At 42.2% G+C, this 11,167-nt stretch overlaps 1 protein-coding gene across 1 annotated transcript in view; it reads right to left on the reverse strand.

The window, feature by feature from the left end:
- HCN1 (hyperpolarization activated cyclic nucleotide gated potassium channel 1) overlaps positions 1-1,783 on the reverse strand; it is a gene marked incomplete at both ends in the record, with an annotated part of 400,231 nt that extends 398,448 nt beyond the window's left edge. The window contains one exon of the mRNA XM_081234057.1: positions 1,377-1,783. Coding sequence (XP_081090183.1) covers positions 1,377-1,783 — 407 coding nt within the window. The remainder of the gene's footprint in view (positions 1-1,376) is intronic.
- Positions 1,784-11,167: the final 9,384 nt, after the last annotated feature.

Consider the following 11,167-nt stretch of genomic DNA (forward strand, 5'->3'; position numbering starts at 1 on the left):
TTGTGTATATATATCTCAGAGAAGGTGAAGACAGTTGCTCCAAAGCTTTGTGTGGCAGGAGTATGGGTTTTCCATAGCTAATGTCATTCAGAACCGTGGACAGCTCCCATTAAGGCGTGGAGTTGAAGGCAATGTCCCTTAGCTTCTAAACATAACTCAAAGTAATGCTGCTTTTTATTGCTACATTCGTTGGCTGTTTAACAGCCGCCTATTAAAACTTCTTAGTTTGTTCACACACTCTTTTTCTTCTTGTTCCTTTCCGAACGATTTCAGCAATAAATGGATAGATAGATGTCACCCAGAGTTTTAATTTTGGGGTTTTTTTGTGGTTTTTTTAAAAATTAAAAGCCCAGCCTTCTTCCGGCGCTAATATAACGTGACAGCAGGGTGTTCGCGCACTAATAAGAGGATCTACTTCACGACCTTCATTTGATAATCTCTAAACATGCTTATAACCGAATGAATACTTGGGCGACAAATAAGATCAGGAAATGTCTTAATTTTAATTCGCCGAAGCAGAGCTTCCTTGACAGCTGACAGCTCTCCTGCCCTTGTTCCCGAGTTGGGAAACGGGAAAGAAATTTCTGAAATAGACTAGTAGCCAAGGTCAAGAAAGGGTGTCCCTCTGTTTCAGGAAGGGGGCTCTGGAAACGCCCCCTGTCTCCGTTTCGGGAACTCGAGGCTTCCTGTCACGCTCCTGCCCCACCTGGCAGCGCCAGCTCCACTGATATCTCAAGTCAGGGACTCTCCAAGCGCAAATTACCCTTCCTCAGCCTGCCAGCCACTATCTTGAAGCAAGGCACAGAGGATACCCAGCGACTATAAGCGGATGAGAAACAGACTAATAAACACTCCCCACAGGCGAGAGAGGCTGGACCGGCTGGGACCTGTGAGTCACTGTCTCCGGTCGCCCCTTCCTCTCCTCAAACCCAGGGGCGCCTTCTTCCCCTCTGGGAGGGACCCACTTCTTGGGGGAGTAGCGCGAGGGAGGGTGGCACCCCCAAGACGACTTTCTGGCCACTTTCTTATACTCTCATCTCCGAAGGGAAAGTTTCCCTGCACAACTTAGCATCCTCCCATCCGGGGGTCACCGTGGCCTTCTTCCCCGACCTGGCCCCAAAGTTCCCGAGGCAAAGCAGGAGAACCTTCCCGGGGTGCCCGGGCAACAGGAACACATCAGACAACCTCCTCCTGGGTGGAAACTAGTTGTGGAAGAGTCGAGCCTGTCGCCCGAGTGCAAGCCTCCGGCGGCGCCGCCCGCCGCCCGCCCGGCACACCCTCCCCGCGAGTCCCCGTGCGCCCCCTCCCAAGAGCGGGGAAGCGCGTTTGAGGGCGCGCCCGGAAGGGAGGGTGGGGCGGCGACAGGGAGTCCTCACCTGAAATCGCTGTAAGGGTGGATAATCCAGAAGCCTGCAGTTTTAACCCTTTCCTGCTCCTTCTCCACCGCCTTCTGGCTCCCAAACATGCGGAGGGAGAATTTGTTGACCCCGGGCTGCAGCATGGAGGTGAACTGCCGCTGCATGAAGCCGTACTGCCGCCGGGGCCCCTCGGCGTCCTCGAAGCCCCCGGCCGGCTCCTCGCCGCCGCCGCCGCCGCCGTCCACCTTGAAGCACACGGAATTGCCCTGCTCCTTCCCGCCGGCCCCGCTGCCCCCCGGCGGGGTGCCCAGGCGCTTCTCGGCCGCGGCAGGCCCCGCGCCCGTCGCGGGCGCCTTGGTGGGAAAGACGCTGTTGCCATCGTCCCGGCTGTTGGACGACGAGTTAGGCTTGCCGCCTCCTTCCATGCCCGGGGGACGCGGCCGGCGACGGCGCGGGCTCCAGACTCGCCGGCCGCCCGGCGCCGGGGACACGAAGCGGAGGGGGCAGGGGCCCGATCCGGCGGCCGCCGAGCCCGGCTGCCCGTCGCGGCGGCGGCGGCGGCGGCGGCGGCTTCTGCTTCCCGCCCGCGCCGCTGCTCGCTGCGCGCCTGGCTCCCGCCGCCGCCGCTGCCCTCAGTGGCTGCGCTCCCCGCTCCGGCGCGCCTGGTGCTGAGGCTGAGGCTGCCCGAGCGAGGCGAGGCTCCGCTCAGCCCTCGCGCGCCAGCGCCTCCCGGCGGCTGCCCTCTGCTGGCCGGAAAGGGAGTCTCCCCGCCCGCACGCCGCACGCTCTCCCTCCACTCTTGCTCCACTTCTGCCCAGCGTGACATTGAACTCAGGAGCCCTCGAGACATTTATTCGCACGTGTTGTGAGAGACTTGGTGTACGTTTGCATGAAAAAGGAGAGAGAGTCAGAAAGACAGAGGGAGAAAGACTGAGCCAGCGGATGTATATTTATCCAAAAGAAACAAACATCCTTGAACTCATTGAGACCTTGTCACATTGAATGCCTGTTTGAATGATGTCACAGATCGGGAAAGGGAGAGAAGCTGGCTCTACGTGCAGAAAATTCAGCGTACAGCTAGGTGTACATAAGAAAGTAAGATTTGACAATGGATGATAAATTTAATGAGCGGAAGTGAACTTGTGTGTGTGTATGTGTGTGCGCGCGCACTTGAAGGAGAGAGGCAGACAGGGAAAAGAGACTAGATTCTGTGTAACCCAGGGTAATCAGCTGCTTGGGGCTTTTCAGATGAAGCTCTGCACCTGGGGACCGACAGCTGACCTCCTTACACTTATCCTTGTTTATTCTCTCCGAGCTCGTTACGCAGAAGATGGGATTTCTTTCTTCCCAAGGCCACTCACATCAATACGCAGGGCTTCCAGAGGCCAATACTGAAAGAAAAGTGTGTTAGGGAAACCTCACCAGAGCTGACCTAACTTTTCATGTTATGTAATCAATAAAACACACTAAGAGGCCTCTATGTTGGGCAGTGTTCACCTATGCCTCACCAGGAAGCCAAGATGTCTTAGGATCTAGGCAGAATGTAATCACAATTTCAGACGGGGGAAAGCATTCTCAAGTGAAACTTACAGCATGCTGCTGATGCTGAAGAAAGCCTTCTGAGATTCCTCTTATTCCCTCGGTGTCTCCCAAACCCAGTGGATCAGCTAAAGGAAGCAAGATGTTCTGCCAAACTCACCAGTCCCTCAGCAGGGCAGCCCCAAGTCTGAAGAGCTTCAGGACACTCAAATGTCCCAAAACATCTGTTCCAGATACAAGCATTGCCTTCCTGCCAGCAGACTCTTTAAAGGAATTCCTGCCCTGCCAAGAGTCCCTGATCTCATGGGTCCTGTTGACTACAGCCACATTTTAGGGGGAGCGGAGTGGGCACTTTGGGGAGGGAATCTGTGACAAGCTGGCGACCAATGGCCTAGCACGAAAAAATGACTGGGGCGAATCAAAGTGCTTTCCTGAAAAGCTGAATGGGGATGAAGCCAATTGAGAATAGGAGAGGCAGGGATAAAGGCAGAGGAAGACAGCTAGAGGCCCCCATGAGGGGTTAACAGGGGCTGAGAATGGAGGCAGAGAACCGAGAAAAAAGAAGAGAGAAGCAGAAACTAGAAGCCTTTAGGCCTAGCTGTGCTCTAATTCTGTAAGATTCCCCTTTCCATTCTACTTACCATAGTCTATGCTAAATCTCTTTGTTCAGTGAGCTCCACCCTGACTCAGACACCATATGTTTTCAGCTAATCAAAAACCAGAACCTTAAGAAATAAGCATAGGTGGCCAAATTTCAACGGTAAGAAATAGGAACAATATAGTGCTGCGATCTATCAAAGTAGGGACTTTGGAAATCCAAGGGGTCAGGTGAGGATACCAGGTGCTGAGGGAAGAAGGAAGCCAAGGGGATGGATAAAAACCAACACTGCCTAAAGCACAGTTCTTCCTAAGAAAGGCTGGATTACTCAGGCAGCTTCTCTTTATTAGACTAAAGATGTTCCCTACTTTTCTCCCATTCTGCAGGCTTCTCCAATCCCTCTATTTTCAGTCATGAGTGTGACAATGTATATTTTAGCATAAATTTTAAATTTTATAATAATTTAAAAATATACCATCAAAAATGTTATGCTAACTGAGTTTAAGTCACTTTCTGTTTCCTTCAAGCCAATCCTTCTATTTGTTCTTTTTCAACTTAATCTTAATCATGATCAGGCAGTTATTTTTGCCAGAATTTTTCTCCGTTTCAACGTCTGTACTAAACTAATATGACAGAATTACTGAAAAACAAGTTTACAGAATAGAACAAAGGTCACAAACCATTCATTGGTTGTTCCAGGTATAGCTTTTAGGCCATTTTTCATTCATGTAAATTCTCAAAACAATATATTGTTTTTTTTAAATTTGGAGAATATGTATATTATACCTGTTTATTAACTTAAAGTTGCCAGCAATAGAAAAAGTCAAGTTTCTTCACTTTCCTTTCAGACTGTTGATTTAAAGTCATTTAGAACGTGGACTTACATTAAAAGCTTCCTTATAAAAAGAGAGAAGATACAAGAAGATTAGAACAGAGTGAAAGCTATAAAAGAATGAAAGCAATGAGGGACAGACAAGATAGACAGAATTAGCAATTGTGTTTTAGAATGTGACCCAATAGTGAAACAACTTCTGTGGCTAGCACAAATTTCTTTCATGTTTATTTGTTCTATTCTATTTCTGAATTCACTGAATGAATGAGAGAAGTTTTTGACCAAGGAAGAAATTAGGGACTGATTATTCGCTCAGAGTGAAACTGAGGAGATAAGGGCAAGTTAGGGTTTGTGCCTATTTATCTTCCTGCTCTCCAGCCCCAGACCTAAATTTTACTTTCCTATTTTCACTTCCTCCTCTCATCATCCTATCCCTCCTCTAACTGCTCCAGACACATATGTATCATATCCAGAATAGGCCTGAATTTTGAGGATAACCTCTCCTCAGCATGTTTCCATGTCTGTTCATTGATAAACCATCTCAGGCTGAAATCCATAGAGCTAAATTAGAGTGTTTTCTTTTTTTTTAAGTCATCTTAAAAGGAGGACTACCATCATGTTTCATTCTACGTCATTAGATGCTCATGATGTCAAAGTGCCTTGTATTTCAAAGGAATTTGATTTCTGAGGTCTCATCAGAGAATATCAATTATGAATTCATTTCATGAGAATGTCCCATTAGTAGTTATAATGAGTGTTGTGCAGTACATACAAGGATCATGCATCTTTTTAAATGTTCTCTGTTTCCTTTAATATTCTGCTTAAAATCAAATTGCAGGCAGCATCAGAAGATTAATATGAAACTAAAATAAAATCTCCATGCAGCAGACGCAAGCACATGTGAAATGAGACCAAAGAAAGATAGATGGGCAACTTGAAGTTTGACAGCTTATTGGAAAATTATTAGCGAAATTTAAAGGTTTAAGGGATAAAACATTTCAGTCCCTGTACTAGGATAGAGGAATTTGTTAAATACACATTTCACATGTAAGGAAATAAAGTCAGATCTGTCTCTGTTGAAGAAGGCAATGGCTTACCATTGCAGTGAAAAGAACAGCTGACGAAAGGCAACCTCACAGCGTCTCTGTCCCGTGCACAGGCAAACTTGAGTGTCTATTTGGAAAGCAACCGCCAATATCATGCTTAATGTGAAACACTAGTGCTATTAAAGTCAGAACAAGACACTCAAACTCAGCATGTCTTCAATATGTAGTATTTTCAGTTGATAATATTGCCTCACTGGAAAACCAGAAGAATCAGCTGCATTACCATCACAATTAATAATAGGATTTAGAATAACAGAAATTAGAAAGTTCATACAAAGTAAACATGGAAAATTCATTGAAGGTGAAAGGATGGAAAAATATAGTCCATGCAATAGTAACCAAATGAGAGAAGAGCTGGCTATATTAATATCAGACAAGATAGACTTTAAATCAAAAATTTATAAAAGACAAAGAAGGACATTATATATTAATGTACAATACAGCAAAAAGACATAACAATTATAAACGTTTACCCACCTAACGACAGACCATCAATATATATGAAGCAAAAACTGACAGTTGGAGAAGTGGACAGTTCTACAATAATAGCTGGGGACTTCCAAACTCCAAACTCTACTCTCAACAATGGACAGAACAACTAGAAGATAAGTAAGGAAACAGAGGACTTAACAAAATAAACCAACAGATCTAATAGCCACATACAGAACATTCCCTACAGCAACAGCATACACATTCTTCTCAAGTGCACAGGGGACATTTTCCAGGATAAACCATATGTTAGCCCACAAATTAAGCCTCAATAGATTTTAAAAGATAGACATCATACATAGTATCTTCTCTGACCACAACGGGAAGAAGTTAAAAATCAATAACGGAAATAAAACTGGAAAATTCACAAATTTGTGGAAATTAGCACAATGGATCTTAAACAACCAATGCATCAAAGAAGAAATCACAAAAGAAGTTAGAAAATAGTTAAGATGAATGGAAACAAAAACACAGCATACCAAAACATATGGGACACAATGAAAGCAGTGCAAAGGGGGAAACTTATAGCCATAAATGCTTACATTAAAAAACAAGAGATATCTCAAATCAACAACCTAACTTTACAAAGTAAGGAACTAGAAAAAGGAGAACAAACTAAACTCAAGTTATCAGAAGGAAGGAAATAATAAAGATTAGAGCAGAGATGAATGAAATAGAGAATAGAAAATAATAGAGGATATTAATGAAATTAAAAGTTAGTTCTTTGAAAAGATCAACAAAACTGACTAACCTTTAACTAGATGGACTATGAAAAAAAGAGAGAAGATTTAAATTACTAAAATAAGTTGAAATGGGGACATCACTACTGATTCTACAGACATAAAGAGGATTATGAGAGTACTAAGAGTAACTGTATGCTAACAAATTGGATAACCTAAATGAAATGGACAAATTCTTAGAAACCCCAAAGCTACCAGGACTAAATCATGAAGAAACAGGAAATGTGAATAAACCTATAACTAGTAAGAAAATTGAATCAGTAATAATAATAATAAAAAAAATCTCCTCCCCTCCAAAAGAAAAGCCCTGGACCTGATGGCTTCACTTTGGTGACTTCTACCAAACATTTAAAGAACAACAAATGCCAGTACTTAAACTTTTCAAAAAAGCTGAAGATTACAGAACACTTTTTAACTCATTCCATGAGACTAGCCCAACCCTGATACCTAAACCAGACAAATAAACTACAAGAAAAGAAAACTATATACCAATAACCCTATGAACACTGATACAAAAGTCCTCAACAAAATAATAGCAAACCAAATTCAGCAGCATTTTAAAAGAATTGTACACTGATCAAGTGGAATTTATTCCTGAATGAATATTTCAACATAAGAAAACCATTCAATGTAATACATCACAGTAACAGAATAAAGGAAAAAAACTCACATGGTGATTTCAATTGATGAAGAGGCATTTGACAAAATCCAATGCTCTTTTTCATGATTACAAACCTTGAACAAACCAGGATGGAAGGAAACCACCTCAACATAATAAAAACCATATATGAAAAACCCATAGCAAACATTGCATCAATGGGGAAAGATGGAAAGATTTTCCTACAAGATCAAGAATAAGATAAGGATGCTTGCTTTCACCACTTTTATTTAACATAGTACTTGAGGTTTGTTTGGATAAATTTCTGGCTATTAATTCATTTTATATATCACTAAGCATTTCACTGCTATAGGGATGATCACAGTGCATTATAATTACTGATTTGTGTCTTTTATCCTAGAGTGTGAGCAATATTAGTTCTATAGCTTCTAATGATAATACCAGCTTACTCAGTCTTGGGCCCTGTGCAATGTGCTTTACAGATATCTATCTCACTTTAAGTTCATAAGGCAAAGATTGTCTCTATTTTACATGGTAGGATGGAGGGCTAACTGACATAAAAATCTGACACAGCTTTTATGTGATGGAGCTACTGCTTGACCATGGTCCATCTAAGTCCAACACTGCCCATGCCACTAACTGAAATGATGTGCCTCTTATTTTAATAATAGCTGGATAGATAGATAGATAGATATTTTTTCAAGCTCACATGTTTCTTGGCATATTAAAAATCATTAAATATCTTGTCACCAGATGAATGAATGAATGAATAAGCAAATAAATGAACAAGACAAAATGGGGTTAATAATTTGCCGATGCTGAATTGATGGATTTTACTTTCCTTCTTAAAGTTGTATTTTCCTTTAACCTTTCATTTCCAAGGCCAAACCTCATGACTCATTGTCTGAAAGAGAGGAGGTGGTACTGTCACCAACAAAGAGGCCATTGATCACCTTTGAGTCTCAGAGCTGACTTTCTCCACCTCCTTAGCAAGAAATTTCAGAGTCTGGAAATGAAGTCTGGAAATGAAGTTGCATACTATTATAAATGAGACTATTATTGTTCTGAATCAATTAGAATGCGTAAGTTGGGTTAAAGAAGGTTAATTTTTGTGATTCTTGTTGTCTCTAGCAATTGACAGACCCTACTTGTTGAGATTTTGTTCACCTGTTTTGTCCCCTGCCCTCACACCCCAACAGTGGCAATTATTACTAAACCAACCCATTCACATATGCTCTTCTTAAGATTTTTATAAACAAAGGCTTTTATTCTAAAATAAATGACCTTGAATTAGGGATAAAATTTTAGCTGGAAAAAAAGAGGGTAAAGAATCCCACAAAAGGACAAATTTTTGACCTTATTGGAATTGAGAAATGAATTAAACAACATCATTGTATTCTGAAATATTGGTGCCCATTTTGAGAAACTTACTTTTTTGTTAAAAAAATATTGGATATAAATATTTTAATATTGCGGGAGACAGCCTTCTGCTGATTTTCTTGGTCTATAATCCCTTTCTTTGAGATGGAGCCATTTTCAAATTCCACATGGTTAGGATTGGGCTCTAATCCCTGGACCTGCTACCCTTTCCTCCCATCACAAGTATGGGTGCTTGACTCAAAGCCAGGTCATGAAAGTTATTCTCCCAGAATCTGAGCTCTTCAACACAGACTAAGTGAAATTGGCGGTTGGGGCTGAGTTTTCCACAACAACAATGTAGAGATGCATTCCACGGATTCTCCTACAGGAATTCCATAGGGCTGCCCTCATTTGTGTCTCACTGTTCGGATCTTCCTTAAATTATGTGAAGCTCTGGGCTGTATATTCTTTATTTCTCCCTCCAGATTTAATCTCTGCCCCCTTCTCATCTCCCCGTGCCCCAGAGGCTAAGACCCATGGCCTGCCCATCACCAGGACTCCATATACTCTGACCTCTCAAGGCCAGTAGGAGGGATCAAGAGAAAACAGAAGGGCAAGAGGAGAAAAAGGAGCAGGTTTTTATGCCCCTTATGCCACTTTACTCTCTTCCTTTCCATGATTCTGTCCTAGGCTGATTTAGTCTGTGGCCACAGCACCTACAGCCTTCTCAAGGGCTATAGCTTTGTGCCTGGCGTGGTAATAGCTGCCACTTTAGGAACAGTAATGCCTCCCAACTATGCCTTGTTCCCGCGTGGCTGTTTTACCATCCTTGTGGGTCTCCTTAACTTTGCCCATATCTCTGCATGCCACATCTCCTCTCATTAAGATATCTTCAATGAATTCTGCTGAGTGTGTCACCTTTTTCTTGCAAACTCCTAATACATGTCTAATAAATTTCTAATAAATTCCTTTGTCAGCGTTGGCATCTTTTTTGTTTTTTGTTTTTGTTTTTGGCTGTGCCATGCGGCTTGTGCGATTTTTGTTCCTTGACCAGGGATCGAAACCAGGCCCCCTGCAGTGGAAGCACGGAGGCCTAACCACTGGACCACCAGGGAAGTCCCAAAGTTGGCATCTGTTTCCCACACCAGAGAACCCACAGATCCATCGGCCTTTTTGTCTCTCTATATTCATCAAAATTGTTTAGTTTTCATTATATGTATATGTGAAATTATTAACTAACTATATATAATTCAATACACATTGTCTAAGAATATTATTCAGCAACACTTGTTTTTAGAGAAGTTTCTTAACCCATATCTGCTTTGGTTAACAATCTTTGTGAAACATCAACTATAACTCTAATATACATTCCACCTGTTCAGATTAAAAAATGGTTTTATCGCTGATCTCTCTGCTTCACTTCCACCTTTTATCCAACCTGTCAACAATTCCTATTTTCTCTACATTCTAAATCTGACCTCTTCTCAATCCTTTGCCTCTTTACCATTTAAATTCAAACTCTCCAGCCAGAATGAGTCACTTACAACAGCAGCCAGGCCAGGTCATTTCTCTAGTCCCAATCCTCTCAGGGGATGACTCTCCCAGTACAAGCCACAATCCTGACAGTGGTCTCCTGAGCCCTGTTACCTCTCTGACCCCATCGCCTAGCAGCCTGCTCCCTCAAACTCTGCTCCAGCCACACAGACCTCCTTGCTCTTCTTCAAACTTCCAGGCATCCTTCTACCTCAGGACTGGCAGATGTTGTTCCTTCTACCTGTGATGTTTTTCTCACACCTCAAACAGGTGTTTGCTTGAGGTGATCTTCTCGGTAAACCTTCCCTGATCAGTTTACGTAAAAGGCAACTCTTCTTATTTCTTCCAGTCTCTTCCTTGCATTATTTTTCTCCTCTGCTTTTGACCCCAAGTGACATGCTCAATATTTTACTTCTTTATTTATTGATTGCTTGTCTCTCCCATTAGAATGTGAGTCCATAGGCTTTATTCACTGCTGTGTTCCCAGGATTTAGAACAGTGACTGGCACCTATTTTTATTCAATCAATTGGTTTTGAAAAAATGAAATAATAGGCTTACTTTCCCCCTTTGAGGTAAGAAACTTATAACAAAATATAATTAATTATATATTAGTAATTACATAATTATTGCAATTCTTATTTTTAATACAATGGACTAAAGGCTTAAGAAGATCCTCTTACCAGGTAGAAGAAAATTCACAGACTACTGTTCTTCTATCTTCATCTATATTTTTGCTGAAATATCACCTTATAGAACCAGGATCATTTCATGACAAATCATATAATAGCAGTAAAATTACTGAGTCAATATTATAACTGCAAATGATTCAGGTGACTTAATGCAAAGGAGAATGGACTCTGAATTTTAGATTTAACAATATTTTTTCTAGAAAAAAGGAGAAGAGATATTAGTATATTATTACATAGATACTAAATAGAATTTGGGTGAAGAAAGTGCTATTTACAAACAATACCTTGAAAAAGTAAATTTTCT

The sequence above is a fragment of the Mesoplodon bidens genome, assembly GCF_964165515.1.
Source record: "Mesoplodon bidens genome assembly, chromosome: 4".
Lineage (NCBI taxonomy): Eukaryota > Metazoa > Chordata > Mammalia > Artiodactyla > Ziphiidae > Mesoplodon > Mesoplodon bidens.